The 19,871-nt window shown below is 37.7% G+C and overlaps 3 protein-coding genes across 3 annotated transcripts; 2 read left to right on the forward strand and 1 right to left on the reverse strand.

Annotated features, from left to right (window-relative positions):
- The first annotated feature begins 7,994 nt into the window (after positions 1-7,994).
- Positions 7,995-12,240, forward strand: cdcp2 (CUB domain containing protein 2). Its single transcript, XM_068339861.1, has 6 exons — positions 7,995-8,061; positions 8,292-8,639; positions 9,044-9,385; positions 11,225-11,578; positions 11,660-11,838; positions 11,935-12,240. Exons 1-6 carry the CDS (start codon positions 7,995-7,997, stop codon positions 12,238-12,240), a joined length of 1,596 nt encoding a protein of 531 aa, XP_068195962.1.
- Positions 12,241-12,343: 103 nt separating this feature from the next.
- tceanc2 (transcription elongation factor A (SII) N-terminal and central domain containing 2) lies at positions 12,344-15,410 on the reverse strand. The gene is made up of 4 exons (XM_068341157.1): positions 15,012-15,410; positions 14,777-14,918; positions 13,546-13,739; positions 12,344-12,770 (listed from the first exon to the last, which is right to left on the reverse strand). The coding sequence occupies exons 1-4, from the start codon at positions 15,108-15,110 to the stop codon at positions 12,582-12,584; spliced, it is 624 nt and encodes a 207-aa protein (XP_068197258.1). The 5' UTR covers positions 15,111-15,410; the 3' UTR covers positions 12,344-12,581.
- Positions 15,411-16,387: 977 nt separating this feature from the next.
- tmem59 (transmembrane protein 59) lies at positions 16,388-19,718 on the forward strand. The gene is made up of 8 exons (XM_068341531.1): positions 16,388-16,611; positions 16,835-16,940; positions 17,122-17,216; positions 17,309-17,461; positions 17,550-17,622; positions 18,399-18,522; positions 18,604-18,721; positions 19,136-19,718. Exons 1-8 carry the CDS (start codon positions 16,456-16,458, stop codon positions 19,286-19,288), a joined length of 978 nt encoding a protein of 325 aa, XP_068197632.1. The 5' UTR covers positions 16,388-16,455; the 3' UTR covers positions 19,289-19,718.
- Positions 19,719-19,871: the final 153 nt, after the last annotated feature.

Consider the following 19,871-nt stretch of genomic DNA (forward strand, 5'->3'; position numbering starts at 1 on the left):
TACTCTGTGACTGACTGATTAAAATGCTGTTGGATATGTAGAAGAAGTTGAAACATATTGTTTATCATTGCTGTTATCTCCCCACCTATATATTTGAATAAGCTCACTTGAAAAAGTCTCACGCTGTCATACTGTCACGCTGTCATCAACTCCACCCACTACCTGTCAATCAAGCGCCCAACCAATCACGCGCCTAACCAATCACGGCGCATCTGACAGAAAGAATCACGTGAACAATATGGTGTAAGGCATCTGCTATGTTAGGAGAAGAAATATATATACATGGACTTTCCAGTTAACAATTTTAGAGTGTCATAACCGTTCCAACAATTTTCATGTTTTTGAGCAGAGTCCAAACAGCAGGAAAGACACATAAAACGGTAACGAATTCCGAGTAAAACTCCGACTGAAGGAGAGGAAAGAATTGCATCACAAAAAGAGAAGTACGACTTATCCAGAGCCAATGAATGCCAAGCACAAAAGGAAAATTGCCAAGAAAAAGAAAGGTGGGGTAAACAAAAGGTATGCTATACATTCAGTGGGTTAAAGCCTATCAACCAATAAGCATTTTAACATTTTTATTTACTATCTATCCTGATCCATAGAACAACGTAGCTATTTATTCTTTTCATATGTTTGGTATGAAGTCTGATATCATTGTTTTATCCTGGAATTTCCACGGGTTCCCGCTAGGAATATTATAATATTACTAGACAGAAACACTTCCCTTGTCACTGATGAACGAGTGTTTCACACCATTCTTTTTCAAATAATTGGCACAATTAACAAAGTTGAACTAATCAATATTGAAATCACTGATGTAAACAAACAGCAAATGCTAAAGCACTTGTCTCAGCATTAATTAGATTTAATTAATTAGATTTTAATAAAAACTCTCAACCAGTTCTCTTTTCAGCTTTGGTGGAAAGAGCACCATTTCATTTGAAACAGATTTCCAAAGCTAGATTTTTGACAGATCTCAGAGTTAAATTTATCACTGCCAATAAATTCACACATGTTCAAAACAGCAGAGATCAAACCTTGGCACTCTCAATGCTAACACCAAATCCAGCTATGGTAATGAATGGGTGTGTTTGTGCGTGTGTAGTCTCTTTGTAACCATTACTTGACATGTTGCTTTGAGTTTACTTTCTCTAATGCTTAGCTCAATGGAAAGGATATGGAGAAAATGTTACTGTCTGACATATCTGACAACAGCCATGCTGCGCTTCCCCTGTAAGCCAATATTACAGGGAAATAAATATGTTAATGTGCTCTCTACTATCCATGTTTAAAGCCATTATGCAATTTCCCTCTAATGGAAACCTGGTTTGAAGTAAGCACGTCGAAAACAAGCCAAAAACTGACCGCAACCTTTTTAAACTCATCAGTCTATTTCTTACACAGCAGCAGAATGTCGTGTTGGCACTGTGTGAAAGCCACAGCCTCATTATTTCCTTCAGTGAGACCACAGATTTGTTGTGATCCGACACACCAGGCATGCAGCAGAACCATTAACCTGAGCATATTAAAATTCATAGATGGTCTTCTGTGAAAGGTTATGAGTTATTGATAAGCAGCCGTGTGACCGTCATCGAATGAAGTTTATGATTAGAGAAGAGAGCGGCCAGAACAACAAGAGGTCAGCAGTTTGGATGTAATTATTATGAGAATAAGATTAAAAGTAAAGTGACAGCCCTGTCCTCTGTGTTACATTAGCCATCCTCAGCATCCCATAAAGTCACAACTGCAGCAAAATCATTATGCGAAGCAGATGCATGAAAGTCAGCAATCACATTTACATCCCTACTATAATGCAATCTTGACCTGTATTTCGGACCTACTGTACAATCAGGAAACATCACGAAATGTTACAAAAGGCCATCCAAACCAAAAAAAAGGGAAATAAAACAGAAATTATTCATGATGTCAAGATTTCAGAAGAAGAGTGGGAATTAATAAACCAAAACCCCAAACCTAGCTAACATACACCACTCTCTGGATTGAACTGAATTATTTGGCTCAAGATACATCGGCACAAAGATTTCCCCTCTTGCTTGATAAAAAACAACCTTCTGTACCAGCTCTTGTTTTTCATGTCTTACTGCAAAGGTGCAAATTGGACTGATCCCCATTCCACTATCTGCAGTTTTATCTTGATAAAAGTCATTCATTATCCATTGAACTGGGGATTCAACACAAATAGTTCTACAGATGAAAAACCACACATTTTATAGTAGCCTTTAATTGTGCCCAGCTTAAGGCCCATCTGTGCAATAATCATATTGTTTAATCAGCATCTGGAGAACCACACCTGTCAGCTGGATGGATTACCCTGGCAAAGAAAAAGTGCTCACTAATACAAATTTTAACAAATTTGTTCTTAAAACCTCAGTTTTAAATAAACCATTGTGTGCAAAGGAAAACCCCACTTGAAGGACATCTTTGAAGCATTTGCTTGGATTGCCAATAGCAAAATCATTTCTTCACAAAGCCATCCTGACTTGAGATTCAAACCATTAGAAGAATAAGGTCACATTTGGATGTAAATTGTGTATGAATAAACCTCAATTCCATTGTGTAGCCTTATTGGCACTGGCTAACAATATCCAGAGACTGATGACTGGCCAGACTGGCAGCCTGGAACCATTTCTATCTGTTTTTATGGTCTCCATTATACACTAAATGAATAATGAACTTTTTTACTACCACTTGCAAATGGTGGTTCTGTCTTCTTCACGGATAAAACAGGGATTAAATTTGTCTCTACGTTCAAAATTCTATATTTTTCCGGATATTTCAACTAACACACACTGGTTCTCAGGGAGTACTGTATTTAGGTTTAGGTAGAAACCATTTGATCTAAAGTTAGAATATAGGTATTGTAGAAATTAAAGTTCCACTTTTTAAAGATCAATTTGGTGATTGAATTAGTGAGGTTTCTGTTTCATCTGATAATCTTTTACTTCCTTATAGTTTTAGTTCATTGTATATTCATACTAATCTTATCTCATGCATGTCTCAAAAGTGTTTTTTTTTTTAGTTATTGTGCTTTCTTCAAATCAAAATTTACAAATAAATTCAGTTGAACTGGGAGGGGAAAAGTATGATGTATAATGTGTTGCAAGTGTAATGCAAAAGTTATTTTAATTGCTACTGCTTGATCTCTCTTTTATTCATTATAGTGTTCTAATTTTAATTTACAGTAATATTTCTATGACATTTGTCTTTGTTGCTTTCCACATGCAATTAAATATGTATATTTTAAAAATGAAACAACCAGGAATATTAAAATCACATCTCATCTATTGTAGCAGAGCGAAGGTAGCTAAAGTGGTTGCTGCAGTAAAAAGTCCATCCCTCCTCCGTTCTGTTTAACCTGAATAACAGCTTTCATAACTATAGAAGGAGGCTTAGCTCATTATTTCCCATAATCCAATCTGTGAGCTCCTTGAAATGGAGATACAAAGACATATCAATATTGTCCTTGGCTGAGGGAGAAGGTGGAAAATGTGAACAAAACCACTGCCAGGGAGAAAAAAAATGTGAACACCAGCAGGGAAAATGTGGCACAGGGTTGAAACAATGTTTCCTCGGCACTGAGCCTGTTTGTCTGCAACACTTCTGCACAAAAATTACCACCCACACTATAGATGTTTGATTAATGTTGAATGGCGAGTGAAGTGCTGTTATTTGAGAAACAGTATTTGGCAAAAAAGCAGAAACAAGAGTCAAAAATCTATATGGATGCAGATATGGATCCTCGTGTGTACAACATGTAACATGGCTTGATTAATAGGTATGTATTCTTAATACATACCTATTAATGTATTAATGTATTAAGAATATTAAAAGACAAACCATTCTAACTGAGTCATCATATAGCCATGGATACATACTATAAAGGGCAAGGCAACATTCTGCCATGCTGCAGGCTGTGCCAGAAACATTAACTTTTTATTGTCTCGTGACATGTATGCTTAAAAATTCACCTCATATCCCCCAGACTGTCAGGGGCTTCAGAAAACATTCATCAAAGTGACGAACAGTCCCTCTATACCCGAAGCACAACCAAGCATAATCTGTCTTGATGTGGAGGAAGATGATTTGTAAAAAAGACCACGTTTTATTAAAATGTTATTAACATTCACATTTTTCCCTTGCTTGTTTAGATCACAAGGTGCCACATGTCATAGGAGTGCAAACATTCACTCCAGCACATGAAAATCCCCAAAAACATTCATTATTAAGGATTTAATAACATACAGAGTTCAACAAAACGTACATTTTTTGTAGTTTTGGTCCAACATCATACAATTAAGTCCCAAGAGGTAACCCTAGCCAAAACGCTGCCATACTTCTGAATAAAGTTTCTCTTCATTCCGCTGGAATTGTACAATGCTTTCAACCTTTCATTTCTAGTATTTAATACCTGTAGGTGATTTACTTGCTCCAAACAAACAATATCTTTCTGGAACACATTTCAGCTTTGCCCACTGGCCACATCCTCTAAAGGCAACAAGCTTCCAGAGGACAGAATCTGAATTCAAAAGGCGAAGTGGTTCATTTCAGTTCCACGAAGTGATGTTTGAAAAACACTTGACTGATTTTAATCACATTCTTTTTTCTTTCAGTTCTGTGCTGTCTGCTCGTTGTGTTTTCACAGTGCCACAGCACCATCTAGTAGGTCTTTCAAGGTAGTAACTTTGGTCGTGACATACTGTATTTGCCCTAAAAGCCCCACCTACGCAGACCTGATGGAATAGAACAGGCTGACGGTTGATGGTTATATATTCCCCTAAATCAGGATTAGTGTTTTCTATGTGGCTGTCTGTACTGTTCATTTACATGAGTGCCTGACCAGAAGGAATGCATTATGGAATATGATTGGCAATTTACTTTTAGTTTTCTCGTAAATGTTTGCTCCTTTACTCTAGAATTTTATTGACTTCTTTCTTTTTGAACAAATCACACATTTATAATCCTACACCCCCGGGTACTCAATTACACCCATGTGATATAAAAAATAAATTATTGTAATTGATGATAAATCATACCATCAGGATTAAGTGAAACGGTTAAAGATTATCACACTTGAAGCAGCCATTCCTTGTAACATAACCCTATAAAAACTGAACACAGACACACCTACCTTGCTTCTGCCGTTTCAAATGATCTTTATTCAGATATCTTCTGTGTGTGAAGTTTTTAATATCCCTCACAATGACAAAATTGATATCCATCCTTCTTCATAAAAATTCCACCACAGTGTATGTACAGGTATATTTAAGTACAACCTAACTGAAGTCTTGATACTTTCACTAAAATGAGATGCATTATTTCAGTATGATGAGAGAAAGGAGCTCATCTCATGTTTACATTTATTTTTGTTTTTCAAGCCTAATATACATTATATCTTACTTGTCTGTTAATCATTGTGGTTTATAATGTAACTACAGCTTCTTATGCCTTTTTCAAATAATGGTTTCCTTCACAAAGTACAAATTTATTTGCATCTGTAGTGGGGTTCCGTTTTTCTTAAGTCAATTCAAATCATGCATAGGTTGAAGAGAAATCCAATAATATCATCGATGATATAGACAGACAAGTTCAACAAATACTTATTTAATTATGAGATCTCTGGAGACGATGAACAGTCCTTCGAAGCTTTATTACAGACTATTCTGGGCACAGGGGACTTACAGACAAGAGCTGCAGCGGTTCACAAGTGCAAAGATATGAAAGGATCACACATCATTTATACTCTAAAAGGCATGTCCGTGGGCGGTATGAATCTGTTGTTTAACCTCGACACATCTGCTCTCAACCAGTTCTTTACCGTGTTCAGTTGGTACATCATGACCTCCAGACGTTAACAAAAATGTCAAGTCGACAGTTTCACAAAACTATCTGATGACACAACATAATCAGTCATGTGAACCCCGTGAGGACATATCTATTGCAGACAAAATTATTCAAGGATGCCGACAGTCATGCAAGCATTTCCAAATATGTTCAAACAGTAGATTATATCCATACAGAGCCTTCATGACCTCGGGACAGCCTGGTGCCACCTTCACGAGCGCTGAATGATTTCACACACACACACACACACACACACACACACACACACACACACACACACACACACACACACACACACACACACACACACACACACACACACACACACACACACACACACACACACAGATTTAGATATATTGATGCAATACAGATCACAACAGAACACCAATACAACAATCCAGATCTGTGGTTCTACGAAATGATATTATTTTATGATATTATTTTATTGTATTATTTTACTGTATTTAAAACATTCCACCACACATCCTTGCACTCTGTGCACTCAACGAGCAGGGTTTGGACCCAAATGCAGAACACCGGTGCAGAAGTCTTCTTCCATATTTATTCAATACAACCAAAAATCAAGGAAACACAAGAAAACTCTCAAAGTCCTAAAATGTTCAATATGAGAAATGCTACACATAATTTCATCATAAAATGTTTCGTGAGTATAAGATTTAGTGCTCTGCTCTAGGACTGTAAAATAGTATATCATGCACCAAACAACAATAAACAGAGAAAAGTGAGAAAAACACCATCTGCTGCAGTGGATGACCAACGCTCAGCTAGAAAATCTTATTGACAAAGGTTACTATTGACTCCAGAAAGACCAACAGAAGTGCATACAACATAATTTGTGTCATACAATATGCAAAATAGCTGTAACAGAATTAAGTAAAACCATAAGTTACTTAGAGCAGTTAACCCTTTAAAGCCAAGTATATACTATTTGATACACTTGGCCTTTCAGGATTTTGAGACTTCTACCTCATAAATTTGATTTGTAATTGTTTTTTCCTGAAAAGCCTGATTTATACAATCAGGCCAAACCTGTATTTTGAAGGTTTGGCAATTATGTAAAAGTTCATGATTGGAAGGGTTTATTGTTGTAGAGTTCATTAGTAGTACTTGTTAATTAAATATGTTGGTAAGATGACCCTACAGCTATGAGCTAGCTTAGCTTAAGGACTGGAAAAAGCTGGTTGAAATATGGTATTACTATACCACTGACCGGAGAAGCCATTTGCGTCTTATTTATTGTCCTAAGTTAAGCTCAGTGGCTGCAGCTAAATGGGCAAACAAGCTTAAGCAAACAAGCACGTTATCTAAATGTCAATCTATTTTTTAAGTAGAGAGGGTACATGTCATGTAAAAAAAATACAGTATATTTTTGACTCAAGATCTAATTAATGGCTCCCTTTTAAAAATTGCTTGCCATCTCATGTCTCATGTATTTGACTCATCTAACATGTTTTAATAATTTGATAAGTTCAAACAATAAGTTTAAAAGTGAACTTTATGCATTATGCGCGTAAATACGTTTCAAATCAATATGTTCCTCAGACTTCTGACACAGCTGTGTATTTGTTCATTTGCATGCATTCCCACTCACAGTGAAAATGTTAACGTCTTTGTGATGTGCTTAAGCTGCTTTTATTCAAGAAAACCTAAGACTATACATAGTGCTCTTTGCCCAATAACATCAATCGTTCTTGAATGTCCTGTCCCTCAGGACGCTGTAATGAAGCAATTTATATTAGTGACAAATGTGATCATCCTCTTTCCTCCTGCCTCTCTTATCAACTGGGCTAGCAGATGATTTCCAGGGTGTGTGCTTGCTTGTGTGAGAGAGACAGAGAGAAGACTAGAGAGACTATCATTAAAAATGCATAACATCTCTCCAAACAGTGTCCTGACAAGCCACTCTTGCTCATTGGATATCAGTCATTAAAATTTAGCAAAGAGGGCAAAGCGTGGCCTGGGTAGGCATCAGGTTGCTCTTTCAAACACTGGATGAATTTTCCTCTACAGGCACCACTGCTGATGTTTCAAGGCTGTGCACTCGGAAACTTCCTATGTTAGTATTCTGGCTGACGCGTGACAAAACGCAAGTCAACAATACCAGCATGCGTCTCATGGTGGCTTTACTGATTCAATTCATGCTTCTCACTGACAAGGCTGATCCTAAAAGAGGTGAGTTGCAAGTTGCTATATTGATAGAGCTCATCTTAAATTTGATAAAAGTAGTTTTCTCATAGGTATCTGTATGAACACAGAGTTAAACCTAAGCAATATTAACATGAAATGCACCCTCAGAAATGGCTCCAAATGTTAGATAAATATTAAAACAGAAAATATCCATAACCTCTATGCTGTATTTTTTTTTTAACTTTGAGATGATAATAGATGTTTGTGTTTATAAGGTGTCAAGTGTGGAGGAATCCTCTCTGCTCCATCTGGCAATATTTCAAGTCCAAACTTCCCAGGCCTGTATCCCTATGACATTAACTGTTCCTGGCTAATAGTGGTGGCAGAAGGTTCCTCTATCCTCCTCACCTTTCACCACTTTGAATTGGAGTACCATGCCAGCTGTGCCTATGACTATATCAAGATCTACAATGGCATATCAGAGGATGAGGGGAACCTCCTTGGGGTATTTTGTGGTGACATCTCCCCGCCACAGTTCACCTCTTCTTGGAATGTCATGTCCATCATCTTCCACTCAGACCGCCACGTGGCCTGCAGGGGCTTCAGTGTCGGCTACGGAGAAGGTAACTTATTATGGTTGAGGCAATATGAAAAGGATCAAACTTGAGCTTACATTTTTGGCAAAACCATAACTTGTGGCTTTTAGCTCAAACTTCATTGCCTCACTACATAAACCAAAACATTATAGAAAGTCTACAGTCTGGCCACTGGCTTTGTGAGTCTGAATTTGCGCAAAACTGTGTTTTAAAATCCTCTCATTAGCATGTCATCACAAGCAGGCTTAGGTTAGCCTTCTTACATTTATCTCTAAGGTCAACATGGTAGTATGCTGACATGTTTTCAAGATTACCTATATAAAATATGCCCAGTTCACATCTTCATATTATTCCCTTGAGTCTATTGTACATGTTCACTATCATACTGTCAGTTATAAACTAGGAAAGTGTTTGACCTCTCTCTATTTTAGATGTGTGTGGTGGAGTGTTAACCGGCCTATCAGGTGTAATCTCCAGTCCAGGCTACCCGAAGGAGTACAGCAACAATGCTGACTGTTCCTGGATTGTCCAGGTGTCCAACAACAGTGTGGTCACACTGGTCTTCTGGGACTTCCAACTGGAAAACAATGAGGGATGTAATTTTGACTTTGTCGCCTTGTTTGATGGCCCAACAGTCACCCACCACCACCTGGGGAAATACTGTGGGGCAGATAAACCCCCACACATAGTCACCACCTCTAACCACCTTCTAGTAGTCTTCAAGTCTGACTTCAACATTGGTGGACATGGATTCAAGGCTTTCTATTATTCAGGTAGGAATGACTCATGATGCAACATTAAAAAGTTAGCATATCTGACCCCTTTGTCACACAGTTTTGGAGAAGCTGCAGAATTAACTAATTAATTAATTTTTGTTTTGTTTTAGTTTATTTCTCTCATTACAACATGTTGTAATGAGAGACAGACATTAAATGTTTTCAACCAGTTCATCCATTGAATTTTGACAGACGTTCATACTCTTAACCACTTCCAGATATTAGCCTTTGTCCCAGATATATCCTAGAGCATAACCATGTTTACATTCTTCCTAGGGACACACGGTTTGTTAAGATCATAGTCAAAACAAGAAGCTGACCTTGCCAGTGTTCTCAACAAGAATATAATGATCATATTCACCTCTTTCAGCAGTGTTTGCCAAAGAATTAACCTGTTTGTTAGACACTTTAACAGTTATACATGCTATTATATTGTCAAAAGATATCAACGTGCTCTTTGAAGTCTCAAACTTAATGTTATCACTCCAAGCAGAAATCCATGTTTTTTTGTTCATTAATCCACGTTTCTGACGTTGAAGATGTTGAATGGTTTTTCAACTGTTCCATGTAATACCTGACGTGTCCAAAATTCCAATTGGGTCAAACAGGGCATAATCTACAAAATGATTGGTTTTCATCTCCAAACTATCTTGATCAGCAGTTCGCTGTATAAGATCTTTCATTTCTTCAGACAGTGCAGAAATGGCTGTTCTCTGCTATGTTGAAGTTAGTTTGTATTTTTGGTTACTCATTATTGGTCAAATTTATCCAAATTCTTCTATTGATCATCTTTCTCATCTGGTCCGGAGAAAGCCCCTTTGTTTTGATGGAAGATCCTGCAGTTGTTCGTACAGCTGTTGTCGATCAGCCCATTCTTCTTCAGCTGACGAGCTTTTTTGGCGATATCAGCATTCTTTTTGGTGAGATTCTCATTAATATATACATCTTTTAATTCAGTTTAGGGCCTTGTTTCAGAAGAGCAATTTTGTACTTGCGATTTAAGAATCTGGTCCGAATAGATAATAATCTCCAGATTCCTCAGTTGAGAAATCACCTATTGTTCCACTGTCTCATAGTCAGTGCTGTGTTCAGGTCCCTCTCCTCTGGCCACAGCATGCGCAGAATTCCTCGGCTTGATTTTGACGTTGGTGATTGATTTCATTTCTTCCATTCTTTGTTCTTTTTCATCGGTCTGAAAAAGAACGTGTCTTTCTGCATTTTCTCCATGTCATCTTTGATTTTTTTCAATGCAACCTAGTACCGGATTCAGCTTTTCTCTCAACTTCTTATCATTAGCCACTGCTGACCTTATTAAAGTCACTCCTTAACTCATCCATAGAAGAGGCCATCCTCTCTAGGGCTTCTTTCTAGTTTTTATTGACCTTCTCCGACTTCCTTCTTCCTCTTGTCATTTCGCAGAATCAGTGGGAGTCAGTGACAGTTAATCGGAATATGAATTTGAGACAGTTAGAGATATCAACAATGAGAAACAGAAGACGTCTGCTCTCGTTGAAAGCAGGAAAGGAAGTTAAATTCGACTGTTGACCTAAGTATCTCTTGTCAAAATCTAACCTTCCTTTGTTCATTAAATGATCAATATTTCTTTAGTGAAGCAAATTTATTTTTGGTTGATTAAACATAATTTGAGAAGGTTTAAGCTTTCGTATGAGCCATTTCTAAAACCAATGGATTACTTAAAAGTCAAGTTACAGGCTGTTATTTCTACAAAATGGATAAGCAACAAGACTTTTATCAGAGATTGTAGTGAAAACTGCAACACAGAGCAGAGCTGTCATAAAGTTTTACTAATTAATATGACTAACTTTACTCAAACAGGTGAATGCCAGCAGGTCCTGTCAGCCGTAAGTGGCCACTTCAGCAGTCCCCATTTTCCTAACATCTACCCAAACAACATCAACTGCCACTGGAGTATATCTCTGGCAGCAGGATACCGCATCAAATTGTTCTTCCCTGTCATGGATTTGGAAGACCGCAACAGTCTGTCAGGTGACTGTGACTACGACTCTGTTGCAGTTTATGATGGAGACAGCCAGACAGACACACTACTGGGACGCTGGTGTGGCAGGGAACAACCTTCCTCTCTCAACTCAAAGGGCAACAAGTTGCTTGTGGTACTAAACACGGATAGAAATGAAGCTCATAGAGGGTTCACTGCTTCTTATCTTGGAGGTATGTTTAAGTCATTAAATCAGGCTTAACTTATGTTTTCTAATAAGAATGTATTAAATAATGTAATTTTCTTTCCACAAGTGGTACCAGTAAATGTTAGCTGCACAAGGTCAGAGTTCACCATTTTGATAGCCCAGCAGTCCTTACCTCAGCTGGATCGCGAGAGCATCTACCTTGGGAACCCAACCTGTGCAGCCCAGCTGACAGCCACGTCATTCAAGATACTTGCTCAATTTGTTAATTGTGGCACTGCTAGCCAGGTGACTAGCCAGTCTCATATGACTCACTGGTACACAGTAATAGCCAATGATTTGTGACTTGCTTGTATGAATAATTTAACTCCTGATCCCTTACAGAAACATGGGAACATAACTGTGCTCGTAAACAAACTCTACATCGATTTCTCTGATGGGAAGCAGCAGAATGTACAAGAGTATAAAGTGCAGTGTGATGCCCTGAGGAAGATTGCATCGGTGTCTATCATTTCAGCAGAGGAGCGTCATCTAGAGGAGCTGGCCCAACAAACTGACAATGAAAGTGATGGCAATGGAAAGAGGCCAGAGGCAGAGCCTTATGACCTGAGCGATATTGTCTTCATTAGCATCTGTGTTCTGGCTGTAATTCTCATGATGATAGCCATTGTCTGGCTGGTGCTGCTTTAGTAATATGAATGTATTGTACAACAGGAAGAGGACTCACACACTTAAGTTGTCATATCTTTAAATCAAAAACATTCAAGAAAAGTGTAAAAAGCAACTTCATGGTTCCAGGACAAAGGAATGACATTATCGTCACTAGCAAAGATGACTTACTCCTGATATAATTTATGCACTTATTAAACAGTAAAAGGATGCTGATGTGCCACAAAATGTAAAAATATTTTATATCTTATTTACAGAAAACATAAAATAAAGATGTGCCTGCATTTAAAAAATTAAAAGTAGAATTTCAAGTAGAGCAACCACACAACTTAGTACAGTCAGATTGGCAACCTAGTTGATTGTTATTTCTTGTACTTAGACACCAAACAATTGACAGATATGGTTTTATCTTTCACTTGAGCTTTGACTTCAGAGTTGTGTTTGAAGGCAAATACCAGTGCTCTAACAGTCCGTCTGTATGAGCTGCTGACTAACCGGGAGCTCTGGTGAAACACCTCTCTCTCAATGTTGTCTGTAAGACTTGAATCCTCCTGTAGGCAAGAAAAAATATCAATAAATGATCAAATGTAAGCGAACATAGATAAAAATATGTCAATGAACATACAGTGTTGCACAGATTATGTGTGCTAAATTTGAAGATTAAAGGTGTTCAAACATCTGCAACATGCTGCATGCTTCTCATAAGAAACATTAAGCTTTTTGAGGATAGAAAATACTTGAGTTGAATTTGAACAATCTGTCATGCCATACAAAAATATAAATAACATAAATGACAACTGACGACACCATATGTTGCAGCTTTACCCCCCATACCAGATAGATTGATAGATTGATAAATATATCGATAGATCGATAGACTTCATTGATCCCAAACTCGGAAATTTGCAACCAATGTAATGTCAAGTGTCATAGTCAACTTCATTGTCAAATGTACCACATATGTACAACATTACAGTCCTCTCAGACCCACAGGCAGTAAAAAAACACGAAAGACCCGCTCTAGCGGAAAAGAGAGGAGCTGCTGTGCGTGCACGCACCACCATCTTCTCCTATCCCAATAGGCAACAGAACCCAACAGAACCCCCCAGAGTAAGCATAAGCGACAGTGGCAGGGTAAACTCCCTCAGTGAGGAAGAAATCCAGACTTGTGGAAGGTGGTCATTTGCTGTGACCGGTTGGGTGGGAAAGGAAATATAATGGGGATAGAGACAGGGTAAGGAAAAGTGTTAATTAAAGGTGGGGGGAAGAAAAACAGAATGAGAAGAACACAGACCCCTTAAAGACTTCAACAAGGCACTCTCTCACCTTGACATCCATGGCTTCAGATATTAGCCTTCTTGCGTTGCTCCTGAGCTCTTCTGACTGCTTGTTGGAGCGCACCTCAATCGATGACTTATTGGAATTCTCCTTGAAGAATGTCCTCCAGTCAGTATAAACCTTTGATGCCATTGAACTCACCTCCGGGTCCAGATGCTTTCGCATTTTATTGACAGTGTGACCTTAGAGGCGAGAGGATTTCATAATGTGTTGCACTAATTAGTATAATGTGATTCTGACAGTGGGTGAAACATGCATGGTGAAAAAAATATTGCGATGGCTTGCTCTTTTAAGATTAAATGCCAGTGTAACAAGACAATAAAATTCAGTTTTGCTATATGCTGCTGGTTTTTTTGCACTCAAGAGATTTAAAAATGCACCACTGTGACCATCTTCAAATTTACTTGAACAATTTGTGTTGAAAAAATTCCATATAAAAATTACCTGAATTGTCCCATATTACTAAAACATAGACAATCCTTTTAATTTAGTGATTATCTTAATTGAATCTGGAACAAAATCAAAAGAGCAGAATGAAAACAACACCTAAAGATATTACTGTTCCTCTGGCTACATAATGCAGTTGTTGTTGAACAACAGTGGAATGGAGACCATGCATTCACGTCCCTGACAGCTTGTTCTGCACGCAACCATACATCTAGCATGTCAGTGGCAGGTCAAGTTGCTCCAGATGTGGAATGGCATCTTGAAAATGTAAACGTCTCCCCAATCATATCTTACAGGTGAAGTGAGAGTTTAACAAAGCAGTGGATTTCTTTATTACAAATGAACTTTTAAATTTAATAAAAAAATATCTGAGAATGACAACATCGTCCCTACATACAAATGTAGAAACAAAAGCTTTCTTTTGTTTATTCTTTTTAACCTTTATTTAACCAGGCAAATAAATAGAGAACCAATTCTGATTTACGATCTGAGTATATCCTCATATTGTAAGACAGCAGATCCACTCTCACCCTCATTCACACCTATGGTCAATTTACAATCTCATATTCACCTATGTTGTATGCAAACTCCTCACAGAAAGGAAAACAGAGTTGAAAGATTCCTCAAATAGTGCTAAACAGGAGTGGTGAGTTTTTAAATCCACCGAGTGTGGTTAAAACTATCTATTGTTTCATATTCAATACTGGCAGGTGAAAGAAAATAATAACAAAGCATGGTCTAATAATATCCTGCCATGATCTTTCCAGCTTACCTATTTTTGTGGACTTCAGCACCTCCCTCGACGGGATCTTCTTGCCCAGGTCTGTCAATGCGTTCAGGAGGTTTTGTTTAGTCTGCTGCGGCAGCTCCAAGATTGATTTGTAGCGTAGGATATCCTCTATCACAACAACCCTCTGTCAAAACACAAAGTCAGTCAAAGTGAATCGATAACTGAACATCCGAGTTATTCAGAACCTGGTCAGGCACGTAGATGGCGGATTGCTCACCCGCAGAGATTCGATTGTAGCTTGCTTGTATATCTTTTCGTTGCTTTTGTTATTTTTTGGCGTTACCTCTCTGGGAAGGCGCACTACAAACTTGTCCATTTCTAGACAATACGATGCAAGCTATAGGGTGGACTGGTTGGTTTAACTATTTAGTCATTAATGTTTGGTAGCAAACGAAATTCAATGCAGGTCTGAAGACATGTATCGTTAGCTGTCTGGTCAACGCTGCCTAGAGACCTTACTTCAATTTAGTTACATTTTTTTTCATTTATGCTTTTTCAGTTTGCGCCAGATTTCGCTTTCATAGCTGGAATAAACCTGGGAAATATACATATATTTTAAATGTAAATAGAGAATCTGTTCTTCTATTCTTCTTTAAAAATCCATGTCTTCGCTTGCTGCTACTTCTTCGATTTGTATTAGCGGCTAGCCAACCGCATTACAGATGAGTTACCGCCTCCTAGTGGGGACAACAGGTAATGACTGAAAAACGATTTACGCTTGATCCAGTTTTCACAAAAATAATTTAACTTTATTATTAACATTATTATTATTAGTAGGAGTGGTGGTAGTAGTAGTAGGAGTAATAGTAGTGTAGGATCAGCAACGGTAGAAGTAGGAGCAATAGATGAAGAAGAGGCACAATAGACTTAATTTCGTTTCTGAGTTCGTTATGCTGTTTCTTATGAGTTTTCTGAAAAGTTTTCATACCACTGAGTATTTTTAAATGGTGATGGCATTTCACGAGGGTAGAACTGAAGAGTGGTCGGTATGGAGTGTGGAGTTGATGTACTAGTATACGAAAGGTAATAAAGTAAGTAAATTATATTTATAACCAATAAAGTCTTTTTTTTTTAAATTATGTGTAACTTTTGTTGTGTGTCTGCAATATTCTTGTACAGTTTGATATGATTAAGCATCATAATTATTATTATTATTATTATTATTATTATTATTATAATACGGTAACGATACAGTATACTCGTCCAATTGTATCAAAGAACAGGAAAAAACTTAATCAGAACTAAAATTAAGACAACCAAAAAGAACGAACTGGACTTGTTTTCGGTTGGATGAAGACGTGTTATCTCTCATTCAAGAGGCTTCTTAAATTCTGACTGATAGTTCTGACTTCTCCCAGCACATCCTCGAACTGTAACAGAAACGCCAAAACGGGTGACATAATTTTTAAAGAAAAAAATCTTCAAAAAAAAACCGAGATAGTTTCACAAAGAAAAATACCGATTTTTTAAAAACGTGTTTATTGATTGATTATCTACAGACCTTAAATTCGTTTGTGGTGTCAGAACATTTGAGGACTTCTTAGGAATCCGCCAGAAGATCTCGCGAGGAGCCGAATTCCCGCGAGATTTCAACCCGAGACAGATTCAGGAAGAAGGGACGGAATTTGTTTGTGTTGTTAGTTTAGGTTCAAGCAGGCGAAATGTGGACTCTGTCTTCCTTTGTGGCTTGTTTGAGCTTGTTCGTTGTGTTTTCATACACACCAGTATCGTCCGAAGGCTTCGAAAGCGTGTTGGGAAACACGTCATCTTGCCACAAGTCATGTGAAATGACATACAGTTTGCATACCTATCCACAAGTGAGTACTTATCTCGGCGAACGTAAGAACGATAATGTCTGCTAATGTTAGCTAACGCTTTACACTATTAGGCGAAGAGCAACACATCCGCATATTCTCCCTTGTCTTATCGTTAATTATAATGCAGTTTGGGACAGTTCTAACTAACGTAGAAAAAGTTTAGAGCGTCAATTTTCACGGATGCGGATGTTTACTGAAACTGGTCCTATGGTTTGTTTTGTAGGAGGAGGAACTATATGCCTGCCAGAGAGGCTGCCGTCTGTTCTCAATTTGTCAGTTTGTTCGCGACAGCGACGATCTGAATCTAACTAAATCTGAGTGTGAATCAAGTGAGTCTCTGCCCTAATTAATTCTCTTTTGTGATATGCTTCACTTATTCTCTACATAAACTTGTATTCAGCCCCATGTTTGCATGTCCAGCTTCGTGATGATTGAACCCGCACCTCTTTGTCCAATAATAGTAATCTTGTTTGCATTCTGTCATTTCTGTCCACCTCCAAACTTGCCCAGCCTGTCATGAAGCATACACCCAGTCAAACGAACAGTATGCATGTGATCTTGGTTGTCATAACCAGCTTCCATTTGCTGAGCAACACATTGAGCAGGTACGAGTATTACAAAAGGACTTAGCTACTAGTCTGCCTAAATAGAGAAATCAGTCAATAAAGAGATTTGTACTTGGTGCTGCTTATTTCAGCTGGAGGCCATGGTGCCAAAGATTCATCTGCTGTACCCCTTGGCTCTAGTCAGGGGGCTTTGGGAGGATGCAGTCAATCAGGCACATAGCTTCATTACATCCACATGGACATTCTACCTCCAGGCTGATGATGGCAAAGTTATCATTTTCCAGGTGTGGCACTTGGGATTTCTGTATGCAAACATTCCATACTTTACAGATGCAACAAGGAACATTGTCCGATATCTACCATCTATTTCAGAGTGAACCACAGGTCAGGTTTTTCTCCCAGGATGACAATGAAAATGAAATTCAAGAGGAGTCAGAGAAGAGTTGTAAGTGCTGTACTTCGATTTTTAAAAAAATCAATTTGTTATTTGTTAAATTGTATGTTTTCAACTGAGAACACCTCCTTTGCTGCCCCAAATAATACATACATTAGCTGATAAGTTGCACTGACCGACATGTTTAATATACAGTATATATAGCCCTGTGGGTAAGGTTCAGTTGATCCTACAGATATGATGCTGCTGCTATACTTACCAATGCAACACATTAATCCAAAGATATTAATAGACCCCTGAACCTGTGTGTCTGTATTTGCCAATTCATGTAGGATTGGCAAAAAAAGTAAGTTCCCACCAGTTTTAGAAGATTTATATTAGATTCAAAATAAAATATTAGCAACACATTTTCCGAATTTATTTCTGCAGATGAAGAGAAAAAGCATTTCAGCTTATAGAAATACATTTTTAGTTGTTTACAAATGCTCCGGAAGGAAAACAAGCTGTCCATCGTTTATACCAAGTATTTAAATATGAGGATAGAGTTACAAAATTGTTGTCCACAAAAAGTTTGGACAACTTTTGTGGAGTTTATAAAAGGGAGCTTGAAAATGAAGGGTAAAGTACAAGTGACTAATCCTGATGTGACATGATTGTAGTGTGGCTGTTTTTATGTCATTTGGATGAATTGAAAAATATATAATGCCGACCTTGCCCATCAAAAACAACTCTTGAAAGAGGCTACATTTCAAACTTAAATCGACAGGTCTTCAAGGGAAGTAAGCAGATGTGTGTGCATTTGAAGTAACAGTTGTTTTATTTTCAAGTTCCCGGGATGAATGAACCCGTTTACAAAGAATACCACCACGCATTAATCATGGAGAGAGACAGAGATATGACCAAAGACACAAGCTACAAAAACGAAGACAATCTTCTGAGTTGTCTTTCAAGGCAGGTTAACCTGTTCCACATTATCAAGGACATTAAAATGCTTAACGTGCTTGGCATCAATTATACCTTTTTCCTTCTCAGGAAATCCTGGCTACCAGGGTGGATCCTTACTTCAACTCTGATTCTGTCGGTGCTGGTCTTCATCTGGATTTGCTGTGCCACTGTGGCAACCGCAGTTGACCAGTATGTACCAGCTGAGGTGAGTTCTGCAATTTCAGGTTTTTAAAAATGTTTGTAAATTAAATTGTAATATAATTAAGTGAATCGCCACATGACTATTAATGAGCTTTAAATATGCTGGTTGTTTTAACTGTGATATAAGATTGTTTATGACACTTCATATTTCAGTACCCCACCGACCAGCTGAATATGTTGGTCTGTCACAAGACATTGCATTCTAGATGTATATTTTTCTGTCAAATAGCAACACTTTGAGAAATATTTGACTTTAACAGAGAAAACTTAATTTTATGACAACATGATATTTCCAGTATTGAAAAACTTCTGTAAGTGAAATAATTTGTTAAAATTTAATGTTAGGTTAATATTTTTGTGATATAGCCACAAATTCAAATAATAAAAGATTTAATTATTGCTTACTCTTTTGTTTTAGAAACTGAGTATCTATGGTGACATGGAGTACATGAAGGACCAGAAACTAACCCCATATCCAACACCCTGCCTGCTGGTTGTGACCTCGAAAGGACCAGTTGAGGAAGCCGGGCCCCTACCTTCCAAAGTAAACCTGAGCCAGTCTAATCTCTAGAAGCCAAAGCTGTACCAGAGAAGGGATTTCCCCCTTTTCTCATAATGTGCTGTTTTGGCACACCTGTTCATGGTCTAAACAGAAGTAACTACTTAAGTTTCAAATGTTTCAGAAGAAAACTAAGTCATGAAAAGTGAATTTTCTGTCTATTTTTATGATTGATAATGAGGCATTATATAGTGATACTGGTGAGTAAAATTAGTTTGGGGATTTTTCTTAAACTTTGATGTGTGTATTAGGTGTTTGGTCTTTGCTAATTTGATTAAATAAAGTTTTAATTTAGTATTTGTGACTTTGAAAGACTCCGATTACAGCAAAAGCTTTACAATATTTGGTAAAACACTCTATCCACTTGCTTCCTTATATTTAACAATAAAATCTTATGATCTTGGTCTTAACAGCAATGGTACGTACAATAAGCTTCTCCCGTTTCATTATGTCCTGTTCCTGTAGTGATTGGTCAGAATTAAAGACATTGGAGAAAAGTTTTGGAGTGAGTCATATTTCTACTGTGGGATCACTAATATTCCACAAGACTTCAGCAGTAAAAAGAAAAACAAGGTCAACGTCAGATTAGACAAAT

Source organism: Antennarius striatus, chromosome 18, assembly GCF_040054535.1.
Source record: "Antennarius striatus isolate MH-2024 chromosome 18, ASM4005453v1, whole genome shotgun sequence".
NCBI lineage: Eukaryota > Metazoa > Chordata > Actinopteri > Lophiiformes > Antennariidae > Antennarius > Antennarius striatus.

Coding starts and splice junctions, on each gene's coding strand:
- tceanc2 (XM_068341157.1), bottom strand. CDS start 15,110: ATGGACAAGTTTGTAGTGCGCCTTCCCAGAGAGGTAACGCCAAAAAAT. Junction 14,919..15,011: donor CTACAATCGAATCTCTGCGG/GTGAGCAATCCG, acceptor GTGTTTTGACAG/AGGGTTGTTGTGATAGAGGA. Junction 13,740..14,776: donor GCTGAAGTCCACAAAAATAG/GTAAGCTGGAAA, acceptor CTCGCCTCTAAG/GTCACACTGTCAATAAAATG.
- cdcp2 (XM_068339861.1), top strand. CDS start 7,995: ATGCGTCTCATGGTGGCTTTACTGATTCAATTCATGCTTCTCACTGAC. Junction 8,640..9,043: donor CAGTGTCGGCTACGGAGAAG/GTAACTTATTAT, acceptor TCTCTATTTTAG/ATGTGTGTGGTGGAGTGTTA. Junction 11,579..11,659: donor CACTGCTTCTTATCTTGGAG/GTATGTTTAAGT, acceptor TCTTTCCACAAG/TGGTACCAGTAAATGTTAGC.
- tmem59 (XM_068341531.1), top strand. CDS start 16,456: ATGTGGACTCTGTCTTCCTTTGTGGCTTGTTTGAGCTTGTTCGTTGTG. Junction 16,941..17,121: donor TAAATCTGAGTGTGAATCAA/GTGAGTCTCTGC, acceptor AAACTTGCCCAG/CCTGTCATGAAGCATACACC. Junction 17,217..17,308: donor CTGAGCAACACATTGAGCAG/GTACGAGTATTA, acceptor TGCTTATTTCAG/CTGGAGGCCATGGTGCCAAA.